At 45.1% G+C, this 21,761-nt stretch overlaps 1 protein-coding gene across 1 annotated transcript in view; it reads left to right on the top strand.

The window, feature by feature from the left end:
• The window catches only part of PLA2G4D (phospholipase A2 group IVD), a gene marked incomplete at its 5' end in the record, with an annotated part of 44,303 nt that extends 26,676 nt beyond the window's left edge, over positions 1–17,627 (top strand). Inside the window, 17 exons of the mRNA XM_079129694.1 lie at positions 345–476; positions 1,583–1,623; positions 1,980–2,022; positions 3,369–3,432; positions 3,805–3,941; positions 4,906–5,016; positions 5,143–5,180; positions 5,352–5,487; positions 5,835–5,971; positions 7,436–7,658; positions 13,562–13,679; positions 14,052–14,189; positions 14,428–14,535; positions 14,679–14,873; positions 15,141–15,307; positions 15,917–16,103; positions 17,049–17,627. Coding sequence (XP_078985820.1) covers positions 345–476; positions 1,583–1,623; positions 1,980–2,022; positions 3,369–3,432; positions 3,805–3,941; positions 4,906–5,016; positions 5,143–5,180; positions 5,352–5,487; positions 5,835–5,971; positions 7,436–7,658; positions 13,562–13,679; positions 14,052–14,189; positions 14,428–14,535; positions 14,679–14,873; positions 15,141–15,307; positions 15,917–16,103; positions 17,049–17,275 — 2,202 coding nt within the window. The 3' untranslated portion in view covers positions 17,276–17,627. The remainder of the gene's footprint in view (positions 1–344; positions 477–1,582; positions 1,624–1,979; positions 2,023–3,368; positions 3,433–3,804; positions 3,942–4,905; positions 5,017–5,142; positions 5,181–5,351; positions 5,488–5,834; positions 5,972–7,435; positions 7,659–13,561; positions 13,680–14,051; positions 14,190–14,427; positions 14,536–14,678; positions 14,874–15,140; positions 15,308–15,916; positions 16,104–17,048) is intronic.
• Positions 17,628–21,761: the final 4,134 nt, after the last annotated feature.

The following is a 21,761-nucleotide window of genomic DNA, read 5'->3' as shown; positions in this document are numbered from 1 at the left end:
GGGGGATGGCGTCTTCGTGCCCCAGCTGTACTGCACATGAGAGAATGTGTGAACAAATGAACACAGTCCTTCCACCCCCAGCTACAGGACAAACCTCTACCAAGCTGTTGATCCCCTCTAAGTCCATCCATGTACACCTCATGGAACCAGAGCAGAATGGGGACAAATTTCCTTGATAGAATTTTATTTTATTTTATTTTATTTGTAAAAACAAAGATTAGGAGGGGGAAATTAGGAACTTTGCTGGATTTCCTTGTACTTCTTTTAAGTTTTACAGTTCTATGTGAGCTCTTGGTGCTTTGAGTAGATAATATGCTAAATTATTCTTTTGGGTCCCTCCCTAGAATGTTCTAGAGTTGAGCATCTGTGATGAAGACTTAATTACGAAGGATGACATCTGCTTCAAGATTTTTTATGATGTCTCAGAAGTCCTCCCTGGCAAACTGCTCAGGAAAACCTTCCTCCTGGATCCCCAGGTGGGTGGGAGGTCTGGATGAGATCCACTTCTTCCAGCTCCAGGCTGAGGAAGTTGTTCAATTTCTCCCATCTGAGGAATGTAGCTAGGTTGAACTCATCCACGGAAAAATGTAAACCTCTCCCAGAGATATTTGCATTTTAATAGAAAAGGAACTGGCTTAGTGTGCAGTTGCAGATTGAATCACTCTAGCAGGAGCTTTAGTCATCTGAGAGGAAGTTTTGGGAGATGGAGAACTTGCTACATTCCTCAAAACACAGCTCAGTGCAACCACCTCAGGGCAGTGTGGGCTACATCACTTCTGCTCATAAGGCCCAAGGCCTGCTCTGTGAAGGTCCTGGGGCTCTTCCTGCTGCAGGCTCGGGAAGAGAAGGACAGTGTTCTGGGGCCTCCTCAAGAGGAAGACGAATCGAGGCCTGGACATTTTCAAGCCTCCTTCGGTTGTGCTCCTTGTCTTCCTCTTCAGCCTGGCCCAGAGCTTGGGGTCCTAGAAGGGAATGAGACCTGTTCTATAGACTCACTAGTTGTAGGTCACGTGGGTAAGGAACCCTTCTTGCCCCATCCTCAGTTTCCTCATTTGTAAATTGGAAATAATTGTAAAAGAGTAACTGTGGTCCACGTTATACCTTGCTGCTCTGCCACAGCAACTTAGTTTTAAAATGGACTTGTTTCTTTCTTTCCCTCTTTCCCTGCTTCTGCAGTATCGCTCCCCCTCCATAATCTCAGGGGAAACAGGATTACCTTTTTTCCCCATACTAGGCAGTTTTCTGTTCTTGAGTATCCACCCACCATAGGGGTGAAGTAATCCAGACTTTGGGGATGACTGTCTCCTAAATTAACAAGTGAATTACGACTCAGAACAGAGAACACGTGGAATAGAATCACCTCTTTAAAAGTCCCCTGTTTCTGCTGATGGGTAGAATCACAGCCTTTGGGACAGGAGTCCCCCATGCTTCTCTTTTTTCTCAAAACCGTGTCCTCATTACTGAATTGGCATCAGGGACAAGGACTGAGCTTTCAGCAACAAAAGCATGCTCCTTTTAGAGACTGCTCGAGATGACTGTCAACTGTAAATGTTCATGATTTGCTCATCCTCTTTGATTTCAGGGACGGGAAGAGCTGGATGTGGAGTTCCTGATGGAAAAAATGTAAGTGATATCCCTAGGGAGTGGCTGAGGACCCCTCTATTCAGGGAAATGGCCCTGACCCAGGCCCCACGGATCTGTGCATCCCAGGCTATTCCTTCTCCTCAGTCCTGCCAAAGTGGTCCTAGAGACCTGAGAACAAGAAGCCCAAATTTCCCTTAACCTGCTCTCTCCCTCTCACCTTCCATTCTGCAAAGGCCTCTCTCCCTCACCCCAAATCTTAGTCAGGATTTAAGAGCCTGCAGCATCACCCTGGGAGAACTCACCTGGGCGGGAATCTCAGCAGCCAGCGGGCAGGTCAATGCAGGATGCCTTTGTCTTTGCAAGACCAGACTCTAAATGGTTTGATTTTTTTCTAGATCCGGCTATCCAGAAAACCTCATCACCAACAGTGTTCTTGTGGTAACCACCTTCCCCAGGCTTAGGGAAGACACCCCAGAGCAGGGGGCAGGGTGCCTGGGCTGTGGCTGAGAAGGGTCAAGGCAGGGGCAGGACTTGTGGTAGACCATCCCCAGCCTCCCAGCCAGGTGATCACCTGGGTCCCTGGGGCTTGGGGATCCTGGAGCTAAAGGGCACATGGAGAGAGGGGAGGTGGACTCTGCTGAGAAGAGGTTCTGGTCCAAAATTGAATGACTGAGGGATTGTTTGGAAATTTTTAGGTACTTTCTGAAGGTGTTTAGTTGTGTAATGAGCTCCAAGTTCTTAGGGACTGACTCAGAATTCTTCCCTGGAAGTCATAGTAAAGTCCTGTAAGCCAGGACCACCTTCAGGTTGTCAATACTGAGGTCTCTGAGGTTCAGAGGAAGTTTCCAGTGTAGCGTGCTTCCAACCTAAGCAATCAGGGCAGGACCAAGGGTTCAGTTAACTCCTCCTTGGGATCTGGGAAGTTCCTGGTCAGCTCTTTAAGCAGCAGCAAGCTCATGAGGCTGCAGTGGACAGGAAGGGCCACAAGGTGGCGAGCGCCTCATGTGAGAAGCTCTCTGCCCTGTGTCCTCAGCCCCTGAGTACTGGAAAGGAATTGAGAGCTAAAGGCCTACGTCAGTCAGAGAAGGTGCCTTAGCACAAAATCTAAGGAGGCTCTCACCCTCAAAGATGTGCAAGTGCCAGTTTGATGAACTGGATTACTCTTTTAAAGAATATACATTAAAATGAAGTCATACCCATGACAGCTGCCCTTTCTATGGGGCACCAGAGGCCAACAGTGTGTTGGTAAATTCAGCAGTTCTAGGGAGAGGGCCAATGCCAAGGGTGCGCAGGGCCATTGCCAGGGTGCTTAACAGAGAAAATGTCAAGGCAAGTCCCTTAAGTGATGACAGGAGGCATTCTAGTCACTACTGTGTTCAGTGTTTCTCTACCACCCCACTCGTCATCCTGGTGTGTGACCTATGTCTGTACATGCTATTTATAAGTCATTGTAGTGGAAGACACCCACCAGGTCGAGGCTGCAGAGAAACAGAAGAAGGACCTGTGCCTGGGAGCTGGGGGCTTTCAGAAATTCCAGAAGTTCTGTAAAGTCAGGAGAGCTGGGGTTGGGGTGGAGATGGGGTCCTCTAGCTGCTATGGAACTTCAGGCTGAGCAGTTGCAACAGATCTGAGAAGGAGTGAAGGATTCCTGTGTCCAGGCTCATTCTGAACCCCACTTCTTATTAGCGTGTATTGGATTTAGGACAGTGGGGTTCAGAGGGTTGAGGTTGAGGGGGCCTCAGTTTACCCTGCAGAGCCTCTGCCTATGATGTGGTCTGCCCCAGGCCCGAGAGCTGGCATGCCTGGATGTCTGCCTGGACAGAGCGGGAAGAACAGCACTGACAGCAGGTGAGACCTGCTCAGAACCAGGTCTGAACTCACTTGGAACATGGCAGGTGTCAGAGGGGCAGAAAAAGGCTTCTGGGAGAACTGCAGAGTTAAGCAAGGGTCAAGCTTGCCTCTCCCTTCTTGACCACATGAGGGCAGCATGTCTCCTCTGGGCAGGAGGAGCCACTGACCTGGAGAAGACATGTCACAGGATGTGGGAATCCCATGGGGGTTGTGAGGCCCAGTAGGCCAGAGAGAGCCCTTTTCAGAATACTGCTTACCACGGTCCAGCCTCCTGGACTTCACCATGCCCAACCAGTGTTGTTGGTTTCTCAAGTCCCAGCTGGGTTCCTGGCTCTTGTTCCGCTTATGCTAACTGCTCACTCTTCCTAGGGCAAGACAAACTGGAACTGGAGCTGGTGCTGAAGGGATCATATGAGGACACACAGACATTCACCCTGGACACAGCCCCTGTCTTCCGCTTCCACTACCTGGCAGCCCAAGATGCAGAGCTGAGTGGGCACCTGAGGGTGGGTCTCCACTTTCCAACTCTCCTGCCAACTCCAGCCTTTAGCCAGCTCCAGCTATTTCTGGCTTTCCTCCTACCAAGACCAGGCCCCCTGTGACCTTGTTGGCCTTTCCCAGTTAGGGACACCACCCTTGGAAGACTTGCAGGGGCTGGAACAGCTACACCTTGTCAGTCTTTGAAGCTTCTGAGGAATTATCCAATGATGCTCTTAGAATAAAACTTGATATCTGTGTCCACAAGGCCCTGCACAGCCTAACCCCTCCCCAACTCTGCTGTCTCAGTTTGTTCCATGTTCCCTTTGTTCATGATAGTCCAGCCATACTTGTTTCTGCTTCCTTTTCCAACATGCCACATGCTTTCCCTCTTTTCCTCTGGTTCCAGCCAAGGCTGCCCCCTGCACCTTCTTTATATCTCAGCTCAAATTGCACCTCCTCAGAGGATCGCTCCCTGACTCCCCACTGCAAACAGACCCCACTTTTGGTTACTTCATCATATCACACTGCGTATGTCCTTTACAACACTCATTAACATCAGTTCATTGTCCATTTCTTTATAAATTTGTAAATTTGATTCAGTGAGATCAATGCCTTTGCACTAAATGTTAGCCATGATGATGGTGACAATGATGATGATGATGATGATGATGATCCTTTGGTACTGGGGATTGAACCCAGGGGAGCTTAACCAATGAGCCACATCCACAGTCCTTTTTATTTTTTATTTTGAGAAAGGGTCTTGCTAAGTTATTGAGACTGACCTCAAACTTGTGATCCTCCTGCCTTAGCCTCCCAAGTCACTGGGATTACAGGCATGTGCCTCCATAGCTAGCCATGATTAGTTTATAATTATTAGTAATCATAATTGTTACTAGTGTTATATTATCGGGGGGAACTGGGACTATCTTGTTCATAGTCTAGATGCTCAGGATTTGTCAAATGAACAAATGAATGAATATTTCCCTCCAGAGTTCCAGAAACAGTGGCTGGAATTCAGACAACTCAGCTGGGCACTTCACTGTGCCCCTGAGGTCCCTGACCACAGGGAAAGAGGTCACCATCGATGTTCCTGCTACAAATGTAAGTGGCCTCAGCTGGATGGGAAGTGCCAGTTGGATGAAGATGAAGGAACCCAAGCCCCAGGGGATACCTTGTCTGGCTCAGGACCTGGGACATTCTGAGCAGGGTCTCTTGCTTTGATTTCAGGCTCCAGGAGTGAGGCTGCAGCTCAAGGCAGATAGCTGGTGAGGGGCATTCAAATCTGTGGGGGCAGTAAGTGGTGGGCAGGGGAGGGGAAAGCTCTGGTTCTTGGGGTTGGAGCAGGGAGGTTATTTGGCAGCTCATTGTGGAGATAGTCAATCAGTAACTGAGCCATGCATGGTGTCCCCTGACCCCTGGATCCTTCATTGCCCCAGCCCTAAGGAACTGGCCGTTCGCCTGGGCTTCGATCTGTGTGCAGAGGAACAGGCCTTCCTGAGCAGGAGGAAGCAAGTGGTGGCCAAGGCCCTGAAGCAGGCCCTGCAGTTGGACAGAGACCTGCAGGAGGATGAGGTCTGGGGTTGCGGGAGAGATGTGGGTACAGACACTCCAACTGGCCTTAAAGCCGTATCGATTCCTACGCCCTCTACAGATATTCCAGCCCCTGGAGAATGGATAATGGGGGTTTGTGGGGAGATGTGGGCCATGTGTAAGTGTCAGGGTTCTTGCTCCATTTGGGGGCTCTGACCTGAGCTGAAAGCTGTCCTTTCTTTGGTAAGGGTTTGCCCTAGCTCTAACCCTGACTCCAGAGTCACAATACCCGCTCCCTGGAGGCAGGAAGCAGGATGGACTCCTGGTTAAGAAAGGAGGCAGCTCATCCTTGCTCTTGTTAAATTGGTCTGTATCTGTGTGTGTTCCAGGTCCCTGTTGTGGGTATCATGGCTGAAGGAGGAGGGGCCCGAGCCATGACTTCCCTCTATGGCCACCTCTTGGCCCTGCAGAAGCTGGGTCTCCTGGACTGTGTGACCTACTTCAGTGGCATCTCGGGCGCTACATGGTGAGGGTGATGGGGGCTGGAGCAGCAGAGGTGGCCAGGCCTCAAAGGGAGGTTGAGTGGATGCTAGGAGTCTTTATATGAGGATGTCAAGCGGGTATGAGCAGTATGATCATCAGTGGTAAGACATGATGGGGATCACGCAGCTTTTTCAAAAGGTGGAGACAGATGTATACAGAAGTACTGCCCTGGGAGGGGTGATGCAGGAGGCCCCTTCCCAGATGTTACCAAGGCACTGGGAGATTGTTGGTGCAGAAGGAGCGGGGTTTGATCTCAGCAACTCCACATACAGGTTTGGGCAACCTTGAGCAACTTCTTTCCTCTGATTCTTAGTTGGCTTATCTCCAAAATGGGTGTGTATATGCCATAGAATTAGAATAGACAGCCACGTCAAACATTTAACCTAATGCTTGACACACACCAGGAGCTCCAAGTTGATGGATCTTTTTAAAATTTCATAGTTATTATCTTGGTTAATGCACACACTTTTTGAGGTAGTTTCTCTTCTTACTCATATATGATATAGATAAGGAAACTGAAGTTGAGATGCTGATTTACGTAAAGATGGCATTGTCTCCCTACCCCCTCATCTGCTTATGATGTTAAAGGTTCACCCCCTTGAGTCTCATGGAAATACGATTTTAAGGAGTAAAATAGAAATAAGCCTCAGATAAATTTAGGTGACAGCTGTTAAAAGCAAATTTTGAAAGGGCTTGAAGTCAACTCCATGAAGGTGGGAGTAGGGCTTAGTGCTGACCAACATGGTAGTCACTAGCCATATGTGGTTACTGACCTCTTAAAATGTGGCTAGTCCAAATTGGGATGTGTTGGACTGGGGATGTAGCTCAGTGGCAGAAACTTTGCTTCACATGAGAGAGGCCCTTTGTTTAATCCCCAGTACCACAAAAACAAAAAGCAAAATTTGGATATGTTATAATTATAAAATATATAGTGAATTTTGAAGACTTAGCTTGAAAAAAAAAAAACAAATTACGTAAGTAACTTATCAATAATCAACATTACTTGTTGAAATGATACTTTTTGGATATATTGAATCATTAAAATTAATTTTTACTGATTTCTTTATACTTTTTTAGTGTGAATACTTGGAAATTTGAGAGTACCTATGGGTTGGAATGTGGCTCATTGGTAGAGTGCTTATTTAGCATGTGTGAGACTCTGGGCTCCATGGTCAGCCAGCTCTATACCAAAAAAAAAAAAAAAAAAAAAAAAAAAACCGGAAAGAAAGAAAAAGGAAAAAGAAAGAAGAAAATTAATTATGTACATATAGCTCATATCATATTAATATTCATCATCACTGATCTAGATGAAGAGAAAGCCCTGACATACATTTTCTAAGCAGGCAGATCCTTGGCAACAGGAGCCAGGTGCTGGGAGTAGATGAAGGGTGGGAAGGAGGAAACCCATTCTGGGTTTCAGCATCGTCCTGCCTCCTTGTTCTCCCAGGACAATGGCCCACCTGTACTCAGATCCTGAGTGGTCACAGAGGGACCTCGAGGGACCCATCAGTCACGCCAGGGAGCATCTGGCCAAGAGCAAGCTGGAGGCCTTCTCCCCAGAGCGCCTGGCGAGCTATCGCAGGGAGCTGCAGCTGCGGGCTGAGCAGGGCCACCCCACAACAGTTGTGGACCTGTGGGCCCTGGTGCTGGAGTCCATGCTGCATGGCCAGGTAGAGCACCTGCCCAGATGGGGCAGAGTGGGTATGGGCATTTCTTAAAGAATCTGGGAATTGCCACGTGTTGGTATCTGTCCAACTTTGGTATGTCACCTTTCTGAGTTAGGCTTTTCTTCAGTTAACTGCCATGTAGCAGAAATTTCTGGACCTCCCACGATGTGGGGATCAGTCAGGGTCAGTTAAGCAAACAAAGCTTTTGCATGGTTTGAACAGTAAGATTTCTAGAATCACTTTTATTTATTTATACTGCAATATGGAATGTTATTGTTCTTCCTCATCTTGAGATAGTCTTAAAAGCACAGACTTCCCTGGGATCTAATTTAAGTGTATTTTACTTGTCGTGTATCATTAGGCAAATTACTTAACCTCTCTAATCATCTGTACAGCAAAGACGAAAACAGTATTTTCCTCTTGGGTGTGTTGTGAGCACTCAATGGCACCTTGGCATAGAGTAAGCAAAAAAGGGTTAGCTGTTATATGCCTTTACTATTATCCTAACAACATCAAGACAACGCTGAGCATATAAATTTTGGACCACAATGTTTCTTCCAGGAGAGTTTAATAAGTTAACTGCTGGATCTTACATGAATTGATATAATTATTAAAATTTAATTATTTTTTCACATTACTGTTTTATCATATACAATTATCTGAAAAAGTTTCAAAAGGATTAGAAACAACTAAAAGACAAAAAGCATCTTTTAACATGCAAAACAAAAAGTAAACTGGTTGGGGGTTCTACTCAGTGTAGAGCCTGTGCTTAGCATGCACAAGGCCTTTGGGATGAGTCACCAGCACCACAGAAGAAAAGGGAACTCTCAGTGGCTTGGGAGGCTGAGGCAGGAGGATCACGAATTCAAAACCAGCCTCGGCAAAAGTGAGGTGCTAAGCACCTCAGTGAGACCCTGTCTCTAAATAAAATACAAAATAGGACTGGAGATGTGGTTCAGTGGTCGAGTGCCCCTGAGTTCAATCTTTGGTGCCAAAAAAAAAAAAAAAAAAAAAAAAAAGGGAACTGTCAAGGATATTAAAGAAGGAAATGAAGTCACTTCAATTTTTCTTTAAATTTTATTCTCTGTGGCAAGCACAGCGTTACTTAGAAACTACAAACAGTTCTTACTTTTATTATTTTTAAACATATTTAGTATGCAAATATCAATATTTATTATGAAATATTTATTATTTGTCTTCACACCTAAGAAAATGAATCAAGTACAAAAACAATATAATGAATATGCATGACCTCACCAACCAACCTAAGAAATGAAATGCTATAGATAAAGAGTTGAAGCCTCCATATGCCCTCCCCTGTCCCATTTCTTTCCCACACCATCACATGCATATCTATAGCCTGTACACTTTAGTCTATTTTCTATCACATATAATTACATATATTTAATATACCTGTTATACATACTTTTATTACATATAATTTTAATATATACCCTTAAGAAAAACACATTATTTGAGTGAACAACTGTATACAAGAATCCTTATACAGATGTATTAGAGATTCTCTAAGCCTCTAAGATACATATTCAGCAGTTGAACTATAGAGCCATTGAGTCTGTACATCTTCAACTCTCCTAGCTCTGCTAAATTGTTCTCCAAAGAAGTGGTTTTAATTCATGGCCCCACAATCTGTGTGCATTAGTTCCTTTTTCTCTACGTCTTCTGCAGACTGATTTTTTTTAAAATCTATGGGTAAGAAAACAAACTTCATTGTAGTTTTTCATTTGCTTGATTTTTAGTAAGATATCATATTTTCAAGTCTATTTATCATCTGGGTTCCTCTTCCATGAAATGTCTCCTAAAATCCTTTTCTAAATTTCTATTTTTTAGTATCATTTTTTAGAAATTCTTTTTATATTCTAGATATTAATGTTCTTGTACCATTCCTTTTTTGGTACTGGGTATTGAACCCAGGGGCATTTTACCACTGAGTCACATTCCTAGTCCTTTTTATTTTATTTTGAGACAGGGTCTCGCTAAGTTACTGAGGGTCTCACTAAGTTGCCCAGACTGACCTAGAACTTGTGATCCTCCTGCCTCAGAGTCCCAAGTTGCTAGGATGACAGGTATGTGCCATCATTCCTGGCATTATATAAGTTTTGAAGAATTCAGTTTGAAGGTGCTGTGTTTTACTGACTGACTTTTCTGCCTGCTGGCAATGACTAGTTACCATAGTGGGGAGAAGCTTGTTCTAACAGTTCACTTTACAAGGTGCTAGGAAATTTAGTTTGATCCCAGGCTCAACAAAGGATTTCTACTTAATTACTACTTCATCCTCTAGTAATGACTTAATGCATGATTTTATGTATAAGATTTATAGTAATTTTCAAAAAGACAAACTAAATTCATTTTTTTACTGTTCACAAGAGTAAAGTCTTGTGGCATTATTGACCATGTATATATATTTTTATAATGAGCACCTATGCTGTTTTAAAATTTTGTCCCAATATACAGGTTTTTCAATTTATATTTTTCCTTTTTTCTTAGCTCTCATGTCTTACCTCTTAATGATAATTTATTATACTATATTTTTGTTTGTTTGTTTTGGTACTAGGGATCGAACCCAGGGGTGCTTTACCACTGAGACATATCCCAGCCCATTTTATTTTTTATTTTGAGATAGGGTCTCACTAAGTTGCTTAGGGCCTCACTAAATTGCTGAGGTTAGCCTCAAATTTGTAATCCCCTGCCCCATCTTCCTGATTTGCTGGGATTATAGATATGTACCACCAGACCCAGTCATTATGTGATTCTTAAAATAATCTTTTATTCAGATAATTTTAGCGTTGATTTCTAATTTTTACAAGTCTTAGGTAAAGACAGGTATTTATTGCCTCTATGAAATACTAAAGTATGAGAAGTCATTGTGAAATATCAGAAAATATAACTCCTTTTAAGACAAATCCCAATTTCATTAATATCAAGTATTATTAGGGAAGTATCATACCCTGAAACATTACTCAGAATGAATTTCTCAGTCTACTTATGTCTATAATATTCATTCAGTTTTTATAAAAACCCACTTACAAAATGTACCAGTTATGCTGAAGGTGTAGCTCAGTGGTAGAGTGCTTGCCAGGGATGTGCAAAGCCAGGTTTTGATACCTAGCACCATACCACACCACACACACACACACACACACACACACACACAAACACACAAACACACGTACCAGTTATATATCAGTGCTTTGCAAAGTACTTCTTTGTGTGTGTGTGTGTGAGTGTGTGTGTGTGTGTGTGTGTGTGTGGTATTAGGTATTGAATTCAGGGGTACTCTACCACTGAGCTACGTCTCCAGCCCTTTTCATCTTTTATTTTGAGACAGAGTTGCTTGGGCCTTACCAAATTGCTGAGATTGTCCTTGAACTTGTGATCCTCCTGCCTCAGCCTCCAGAGTTGCTGGGATTACAGGCGTGTGCCACTACTCAAACTACCTCTTTCGAATTTTTTTCTTTAATTTTTTTGCTGGCAAGTTCTGAACTGCTTAGAAGCTCCTTACCATTCCATAGGAGAAACTCCTAGTTTTTCTCTTATCCTTTCCTGAGTGAACAAGTTTTTTACATATTTTTCTGCAACACTAAACAAAAGATTTTGCATACCCTTTGGTCTACTATGTACATTGCCTGAACAAGATCAACACATCGCCAACACTGTACCAAGCACCAACATATCCAGTGGGTACCTTGAGTTGTCAGAATGGTGTTCTGCAGCATTGAGGATACTTACTTGGAAACTGGAGGGTTAGAGACTGAGAATCCTTTGCAGCTTAGTTGTGAACTATCACAGTGTATTCTTGAGGTTGTTTCAGTAGGTGTAAGGGTTGCTCATCCTTTCTCAAAACTTTCCCCAGGGCAGAAATTGTGAAACTGTAATAAAAGGCTAAATGTTTTCCTCATTATACTTATCAAAAGAGAACAGACAGGATTGCTAAATAAAAAGACATTAAGCTGGGCATTGAGGTGCACACCTGAAATCCCAGCAACTCAGGAGGTTGAGGTAGGGGTATCTAAAGTTTAAGGTCAGTCTCAAAAACTTAGTAAGATGTAGCTCAGTAGTAAAGCCCCCCCCCCATTGAATCCCAGGTACCATAAATAAATAAATAAATAAATATATAGAGAGATAGAGAAATATTGAAGCTTGTATGGTGATACACAGCTGGAACCTCAGTTATTCAGGAGGCTAAGGCAGGAGGATTGAAAGTTGGAGGTCACCCTGGAAAACTTAGTAAGATCCTGTCTTTTTTTAAAATAAAATTTAAAAAAAGTTTGGGGATGTAGCTCAGTGGTAGAGCACTTTCCTTGCATGTATAAGGCTCTGAGTTCAATTCCCAGCACCACACACACACACACACACACACATACACACACACACACACACACACAAAGACTTTGAAAAGGGAAATTACTGGTGTCACATGCAGCACTGACCTGTTGAGATACCATCACCTGTGGCAGGGGCTCAGGCCCTGTTTGGGGATTGTTCTGCGGATTCCCTCTAGAACTCAAGTTATATTGGCTGCCACTGAAGAAATGGGGGAAAGATGCATGAGTTGACACTTGAGAGCTCTTGTCAAGTGACAGAAGGACTTCCAGGGAGGATGAAAGTCACTAGATTTTTGCCACTGTTATGGAAAGGAGACTTCTTATTGGGTAGACTGGGCTAGATTCCTGGGACTCAGATCTTGATGATTATCAGAATCTCTTGGGGAGTTTTAATAAAAATGTTTAGTTGTCAATGGACCTTTATTTTTACTTGTTTATATATGGTGCTCAGGGTCGAACCCAGTGACTCACACGTGCTAGGCAAGCACTCTACCACTGAGCCACAACCCCAGACCCCTTAGGGAGTTTTTTTAAAAAGACAAATTTCAAAGTGACTTCTAATAGACTTATTCTCAGTAGAGGCCCAGCAAGCTATAAATTTAACCTGTTCTGTTAGTAAATCTGGAGACAAGGGCTGATGTGGCAAGTTGGGAGCTCCTTATGACTCAATACCCTTCTGCCTTGAAGAGCCTAAGATAGGCATGGCAAGTACTACCCTGTCCTGAACAGCCCAGGGCCAGCAAAGCCCCAGCCTCAGCAGTGGCAGCACCATCCTTGCCAAGGCAGGGCTCTGGGCAGCTGTCATCACTCACCCTTCACCTTGAGGGAACTTGAGAGGAGCCCTGTGCACACCTCTAAATAGAATGTGAACTTTCTGTGTCCCTAGAACTCAGGGATGCTCTGTGGGGGCTCCCCCAAAAGGCAAGTCATCGTCTTTGCCATCAAAAACAGAGCTTGACATTTTATTAAAGAGAGAATTAGGAACAGATGGCAGGAATAAACCACAAGGAACAACCTCATACCGTGTAAATATAGCAGGAAAGAAGGAGGAGGATGAGGGGGAGGCAGGAAGGCCAGGAAAGTATTTGAAGGGGGCTGAAACTTGAACCCTAAAAGGGGCCGTAAGTGCCCTGGCATAACTCAGTGTGTACTAAAAGGGGATTGTGGTGTGTTTTCTGGAAAGCAACATGTGCATGCATATGTGTGTGTGTCTTTGTGTTGGTATTCACTTTCACTCCACCCATAAATTCATAAAGACCAGGAGGTAAAGGGTGTGGGAGACGCACTTTTGGCACTGTAGTCTTTGGGAATGGCCCTCCCTCGAGATAGGTAGTACAAAACCTGCAGAGCCCTTCATGGCCACCCTGCATGTGGGCCTGGTGAGAACATAGGAGCATAAGTGAGAACTGGCTGCACATACCCACTACACCCCCCAAAACCCAGTGAAGCAGCTACCTTCTTGTCCCCAGCCTGTGTTCCTGTCCTGCCCCTGTCCTGGTAGAGTTGCTGCTTCCATGGTGCTCCCACCCTCACTTGGGTTCTCATGTCCTCCAATCCCAGGTGATGGATCAGAAGCTATCAGGACAGAGAGTCGCACTGGAGCGGGGTCAAAACCCTCTGCCCCTCTACTTAAGCCTCAATGTCAAAGAGAACAATCTGGATACCCTCGACTTCAAGGGTAGAGTCCTATTCACCCCATCCTCCAACACACACACTCCCCAAATCCTCTGCACCCTGAGAGTTCCCAGAGAATTCAATCTGGAAACTCCTGTGCAGATTGCCCAAACTTCTGAAAGGGTGGTGGTGCTGGTAGGCCCAGGAGCTACCTGGGGTGCTCCCTGCCCTTGTTGAGGATGGTGTTTGAACAAGCAGATGGAGTAGAGTGGGGCTGGTCAGCCCAGGAGCCTGCATTCCTCACATTTGCTGAGTTGGTGTCAGACAGGAGGAAGGCTAAGGCCTGCCAAAGGGCAGTATTTTTGACCCTTGGCAGAACTTGGCCTCCCCTAACCCACTCACCTCACATTCCTGCCTCTCCTTCCTGCCACATCAGAGTGGGTTGAGTTCTCCCCCTATGAGGTTGGATTCCTGAAGTATGGAGGCTTTGTCCCTCCTGAGCTCTTTGGCTCCAAGTTCTTCATGGGGCAACTGATGAAGAGGCTCCCTGAGTCCCGGATCTGCTTTCTGGAAGGTAAGAAGTGGTCACTCTACTAGGCCTCTTCCTGGACATGATTCCTGCAGCTCAGGTCTGGACAAAGTCCCAGGGTGAGGGGCAGGAGTTGGGCAGTGGGGAAGATCCATTGGAAGGAAAGCCTTCTTCCAGCTCCTATTTTTTGTCAGCACTCAAGGGTGGGAACCACTGGCTCCCAGGTGGAAAAGACAGGGCACTGGGGCCTGAGAGCTGACTTCTTTGTGGGTTTGGTCTTCAGGTATCTGGAGCAACATTTTTTCCCTAAACTTGCTGGACACCTGGTATGACCTCACCTGCTCTGGGGGGGATTGGAAACAGCACATTAAGGACAAGATCCAGAACCTAGGTAGGAGAGGGGATACCGAGGGGAGCCCATGATGAGGCTGCTTCCCATTATATACTGGTTGACGGGGTGGGGTGTCTGAGGGGAAGAAGGGCTGGACTTTTCCAGGCCCCTCATTGGAGTAATGTTTGTTCCTCTGGATGCAGAGAAGGCATCTGTAGCCTCCTCTGCAACCTCCTCATGGATGGAGTCTTCCTGGCTGAAGCCTGGAACAGCACTGGCCCAGGCATTTAAGGGCTTCCTGACTGGCAGACCCCTCCACCAGTGTGGCGCCAACTTCCTACATGGCCTGCAGCTGCACCAGGACTACTGCAACCAGAAAGACTTCTCCATCTGGGCAGGTAAGGGCCGCCATTTGTTCCATAACAAAGTTGGACTCCTGGATGAGGATGAACCATGGCTATTGACTGGAAGATGCTTGGGGGGTCACAGCATTTATTTCTGGTCTGTAATCTGGAGAAGATCACATTGGGAGGTCTTGGGGAAAGGCTGGGGTGGCATGTGCAGGGAGTGACACCAGAGGTAAGGAAGGGCCGTGGAGGTGAACATTGTAGGTGGGCTACTGTGGCAGGGTGGCTGCTTCTGACTGTCTCTACCTCTCCCACCAGACTGCCAACTAGACTCCACCCCCAGTCGACTGACTCCCCAGGAACCCCAGCTCTGCCTGGTGGACCCGGGCTACTTCATCAACACTAGCTGTTCCTCCATGCTCCGGCCCGGTCGCAAGATGGACCTCATACTCTCCTTCAACTACTCCCTAAACTCACCCTTTGAGGTGCCTCTGGTTGCCCCCTGGGGATCCCAGACCATCTGTCCAACTGGGCCAAGATCTAGGGGCAAGGAGCAAGGCCACTGAGCTACTGCCCCACACCTCCTGCATAAGGGAGGGAGAGGTAGCAACCTGTAGCCCACAAATCCTTCGTGGGTCCTCAGTGGGGAAGGGCCATGGTGGTGGTGATAGGGTCCTGAGCTCCCAGGACAACTGCAGGTTAAATACCACCACACCTGCCCCAAAGAAGAACAGCTGAACAGAGCTGAGAGGAGACCCTGGGCATCTCCACATCCAGCCCCACCTCCCCTAGGGACTTGGTAATGCTGGAATGCATATATAGGTTACCTACTGAAGCCCTCTAGACTCTGGAACTTGAATAATCTAGCAGTAGCAATCCAAATGGAGGTGGAAGGTGCTGGGTCTACACCCCACCTAAGATCTGAACCCCTAGAATCCTCAGACTCTTTTCAAGTCACATGCAGCTTAGCTGGGCCATAAAAGCAAGACAGAACCAGATTGATGTCTGGATGCCGAGGGAGCAAGTTGGGGCTGGAACCGGTCTAGCATGTCATAGAGCACTGATGCGGGTGGGTGGGTTCTCTGCTACTCCAGGCGCTGCAGCAGACTGAGCTGTACTGCAGGGCTCGGGGGCTGCCCTTCCCCCATGTGGAGCTCAGCCCTGAGGACCAACACCAGCCGAAGGAGTGTCACCTCTTCTCAGATCCCACCTGCCCCGAGGCCCCTGTCTTGCTGCACTTCCCGCTGGTTAACGTCTCCTTCAAGGACCACTCGGCCCCTGGTGAGGCTGCCCCTTCTCTACCAGCCAGGCAGCCTGGACCCTGGAGGCCCTGCCCCAGCCTCTCCCTAGTCACCTATGCAGAGGGAAGAAAGTCTACCCTGAAAAGGCTCAAGGCCTTAAACAGGCATCTTTGGCCTTGGTGGCTGATGCCACATCCCAGCAGCATCCTGATGTCACTGTGGAGGTGTCCTCATGGTCATGGCCCCCAGCTCCTTTAGCCTGCTCCTTCCCCCAGTATCCCTGATACCCCTGAGCTCCTCTAGTCCTGCTCTTGGCAGTAGTGGGGGTGGGCACAGGTCACTTGGCATCTTTATTATGCTGGGTAGCCCAGGCTAGAGCCCTTTCTCAGGAAGCCGGTCTTCTTAAGGGTCCCCAAATCAAAACCCTTATCCTCCTTCTTATTTTCTCCTCCCACCAACTTGTCAGAATTTATTTCCTCTGGGTGGGAAAACCTAATTTCTGTCTCAGTAAGTTACACCCAAACTTTTAGTTCCCACTGTAATTCCAAATCTTCCAGCTTTATTCTTAACATGGTCAGCCCACATCTTGGAATTCTAGGGAAATTTTCTCTCCCAACAAAGGCTGGTTCTTACAAAGCCAAAGCTCTCTTCCTTTCCACCATTTTTTAACCCAGTTGACTCTCATTCTGGCTATTTCCACCTTACCCAGAAGCAATGTAGAGCAATACTGTGGAGCTGGCTGAATAATGGAATAAGTGTCAAAATGCTATAGGAATTTGGGAGCAGAAAACTTCTCATACCTTGAAATAGCATTCTACCATTCACATTGACTTTTTTTGGGCAAAGGGCATGGAGAGCTGAGAGAAAAGCAAGGGCCCTTTCTGTGGGGTGCAACCTTCCCCTGTGCTCTGTTTGAGGCCTAGTCCTAGCCATCTGTGGAAGCCTCTGGTCCTTTTCTCCTGATGCCCCTCCTACCCCTGGTCAGGTGTCCAGCGCAGCCCTGCAGAGCTCCCAGCTGGCCAAGTGGATGTCACTAGGGACACGTCCCCCTATGCCCTGTACAACATGACCTACAAGGAGGAAGACTTCGATCGTCTGCTGAGGCTCAGTGACTACAATGTGCAAAACAGCCAGGCTGCCATCCTGCAGGCCCTGAAGACCGCTCTGAAGCGCAGGGTCCCTGAGACCAGGCCTTCAGGGGCACAGATATAAGGTTGCTCAGGAACCCCAAGATCCTAAGGCTGTATTAGGGGCTGGGAACTTAACCCAGTTTGCAGCTGGGCACAACCACAGCTCCCTGGCTGAAGTTTCCAGCTCTCCCAGGCTTGGGCTACTGCACAGCTGGTCCTGCTGCTCAGGATGGGCTGTACCCCATCCCTGTTTCTCTCTTATCCCACAGCTAGCTCAAGAGGTGGTAGAAAGAAACTGCCAGGCCAGTGTGTAGAGCAGCTGGTCATACCAGACAAGCTTTCACAAGTAGTTACTTCCATGCCTGAGCAGGATGGATTTGGGGTGGCCTTTGGTACCAGGAATCACACATACACACCCCGCCCCTCCTGTTCAGTATAAAGTCTTGCACTTATTTAAACTTATTCCTAAGTATGTTATTCTTTTTGATGATATTACAAATAAAACTGTTTACTTCATTTCCTTTTTAGATTGTGCATTGCTATTTTATAGAAGCACACATATTTGTACATTGATTTTGTATTCCATAATCCTGCTGAACTTGCTTCTTAGCTCTAAAACTTTTTGTATATTCCTTAAAACTTTCCATGTCATCTGCAAATGGAAATGGTTTCACTTCTTTTCTGATCTGAGTGCCTTTTATTTCTTTTTTTCTTACCTAATTAACTACCCAGAGTAGACCTTCCAGTAATGTTGAATGGACATGGCAGGAGCAGACATTCTTGTTTTTTTTTTTTTTTTTCTGATATGGGATGAAGACATTAAGTCTTTCACCATTAGCTGTGGGTTTTTCTTACAAACACTTTATCAGGTTGAGAACTTTCCCTTCTATTTCTAATTTGTTGAGTAAGTTTTTTTTAAATCATTTTTTTTTAAATTTTATCAAGTGTGTGTTTTTTGTGTGTGCGTTTGTTGAGATAACCATGTGGATTTTGTCTTGTATTCTATTAATGTATTTTGCATTAATTGATTTTGGGATGTTAAACCACCCTTTCATTCCTGGAACAAATCTCACTGTGTCATGGCATATAACCCTTTATATGTTTTGCTGGCACACTTCTTATCTTCCACTTTCAAAGGTACACACACACATAACTGTGGCTGCTCAGGCCTCAGATGGGGTCACAGGAGAGGTTAGGATAGACCCTGGCTTAGAAATTACCCTCATCTGATGTCCCCTGTCAGAACCCATCTTCCCTCTGCCTCTTCTGTATTTAACTTTATTTTGATTCTCTTCTTCCCCATTTTATCACAAACTCATTTTTAACAACACTGATGGAATTTACTGGCATTTGTGTTTTATTTTATGCAAGACATTTTATGTTATTTCTCTTCTTTCTTCCAGCTTCCTAATATGTTAGGCAGTGTTATTATCTCCATGTTATCAGTGATGAAATTCAGGGGTGAAAAAGAAAGAAGCATCCCCTCACTTGGTCTTCTGGGAGCTGACCTGACCCTTGTTGCTGGGCCATGGTGTCCTGATGAACAAAGCACCTTCACAGAGCACCAATGTCTGACAGGGTCACTGTACAACAGTGACAAAGCAAAAGGGAGGCAAGACTACTCCACAAATATGTACAAAGTCAAGATCACCGTGAAACCATAAAAATGGCCAATGTTGTCCTTTCTGTTTCATGTGAAATTGTTGTTTGTTTATTATTTATGGCTGTTTAACCCTGTCCTGTTCCTCCACCTCCTAGATAAGATTTATGAAGACACCCATTTATAGAACCACCCTCATTTCCTGATAGCACCGATTGATAGCAAACCTTTGCTAATTTGAATATTCTATAAAATCACTTCTCACAAGCCCAAGTGCTCCAATAACCCCTTCACATCACCCTCTTATTAGATACTCCACAGACCCCCCCAGGGTGTGCAGTCTCTTTTTTTTTTTATCTCCCCCCACCCCTCCCACCTCTCTTTTCCCTCTATACAGTCCCTCCTTCCTCCATTCTTGCCCCCCTCCCACCCTCCATTACGTGTCATCATCCGCTTATCAGTGAGATCATTCGTCTTTTGGATTTTTTAGATTGGCTTATCTCACTTAGCATGATATTCTCCAATTTCATCGATTTGCCTGCAAATGCCATAATTTTATTATTCTTTATGGCTGAGTAATATTCCATTGTATATATATACCACAGTTTCTTTATCCATTCATCAATTGAAGGGCATCTAGGTTGGTTCCACAGTCTGGCTATTGTGAATTGAGCAGCTATGAACATTGATGTGGCTGTATCTCTGTAGTATGCTGATTTTAAGTCCTTTGGGTATAGGCCAAGGAGTGGGATAGCTGGGTCAAATGGTGGGTCCATTCCAAGTTTTCTAAGGAATCTCCACACTGCTTTCCAGAGTGGCTGCACTAATTTGCAGCCCCACCAGCAATGTATGAGTGTACCTTTTTCCCCACATCCTCTCCAACACCTATTGTTGCTTATATTCTTGATAATCGCCATTCTAATTGGGGTGAGATGGAATCTTAGTGTAGTTTTGATTTGCATTTCTCTTATTACTAAAGATGTTGAACATTTTTTCATATGTTTGTTGATTGCTTGTAGATCTTCTTCGGTGAAGTCTCTGTTCATTTCCTTAGCCCATTTGTTAATTGGGTTATTTGTATTCTTGGTGTAGAGTTTTTTGAGTTCTTTATATATTCTGGAAATTAGTGCTCTATCTGAAGTATGAGTGGCAAAGATATTCTCCCACTCTGTAGGCTCTCTCTTCGCATTGCTGATAGTTTCCTTTGCTGAGAGAAAGCTTTTTAGTTTGAATCTATCCCAGTTATTGATTCTTGCTTTTATTTCTTGTGCTATGGGAGTCCTGTTAAGGAAGTCTGATCCTAAGCCAACAAGGTGAAGATTTGGACCTACTTTTTCTTCTATAAGATGCAGGGTCTCTGGTCTAATTTCAAGGTCCTTGATCCATTGTGAGTTCAGTTTTGTGCAGGGTGAGAGATAGGGGTTTAGTTTCATTCTGTTGCATATGGATTTCCAGTTTTCCCAGCACCATTTGTTGAAGAGGCTGTCTTTTCTCCATTGCATATTTTTGGCACCTTTGTCTAGTATTAGAAAATTGTATTTATTTGGGTTTGTGTCCATGTCCTCTATTCTGTACCATTGATCTACCTGTCTATTTTGGTGCCAATTCCATGCTGTTTTTGTTACTATTGCTTTGTAGTATAGTTGAAGTTCTGGTATTGCGATACCCCCTGTTTCATTCTTCCTTCTAAGGATTGCTTTAGCTATTCTGGATTTCTTATTCTTCCAGATGAATTTCATGACTGCTTGCTCTATTTCGTAAGGTACGTCATTGGGATTTTAATTGGAATTGCATTGAATCTGTGTAGCACTTTTGGTAGTATGGCCATTTTGACAATATTAATTCTGCCTCTCCAAGAACATGGGAGATCTTTCCATCTTCTAAGGTCTTCCTTAATTTCTTTCTTCAATGTTTTGTAGTTTTCATCATAGAGATCTTTTACCTCTTTGGTTAGATGGATGCCCAAGTATTTTATTTTTTTTTGAGGCTATTGCAAATGGAGTTGTTTTCCTCATTTCCCTTTCAGCTGTTTCATCGCTTGCATATAAAAATGCTTTAGATTTATGCGTGTTAATTTTATAGCCTGCTATTTTGCTGAATTCATTGATGAGGTCTAGAAGTTTTCTGGAGGAGGTTTTTGGATCCTCTAAATATAGAATCATGTCATCCGCAAATAGTGACAGCTTAAGTTCCTCTTTTCCTATTCATATCCCTTCAATTTCTTTAGTCTGCCTAATTGCTCTGGCTAGAGTTTCGAGGACAATGTTGAATAGAAGTGGTGAAAGAGGACATCCCTGTCTTGTTCGGTGTGCAGTCTCTTGATTCCCGTGAGCACCGACAAAACCAAATTTGAGCCAGTGCAGTGGCATACACCTATAATCCCAGAGACTCAGGAGGTTGAGGCAGGAGAATGGCAAGCTTGAGGCTAGCCTCAGCAACTTATCAAGAGCCTATCTCAAAATAAATAATAATAACAAAAAGGACTTAGGGTCTGGGGATGTAGTTGGTAGAGTGCTTGCCTCTCATGTACAAGGCCCTGGATTCAATCCCCAGAGCTACACACACAAAAAAGGACTCAGGATGTAGCTCAGTGGTAAAGCACCCCTGGGTTCAATCCCCAGTACCCCAAACAAAACAACAACAACAAACAAAAATACAAACAGAAAAAACAAATTTTTCAATGACCAGGGATGTTCCTTTTACTGGGAGCATCAACATATTAAGGAACTTTCTCAAAATCTTTAAACTTGAACATAGCAAAGCCAGTTCTGTTTTTAAAAGCAGTGCCCCAGCTTCTAAGCACTACTCTACATCTTTAGGCATTGACTTTCCAGTGTTTCATTTGTAGTGCAGAATTAACCTCACCCAAAAAAAGGTCTGGACTTAGCTCTTGACTACTGGGAGGTGATCTTTAGGTCCTAGAATGTCCTGTTTAGCAAGAATGTCTGTTTCCTGGAGTCCAAAGGAC

This window comes from Sciurus vulgaris (assembly GCF_902686455.1).
Source record: "Sciurus vulgaris genome assembly, chromosome: 2".
Classification (NCBI taxonomy): Eukaryota; Metazoa; Chordata; class Mammalia; order Rodentia; family Sciuridae; genus Sciurus; species Sciurus vulgaris.
The sequence above is the reverse complement of the archived record's forward strand: the minus strand, read 5'-3'. Positions and strand labels throughout refer to the sequence as shown.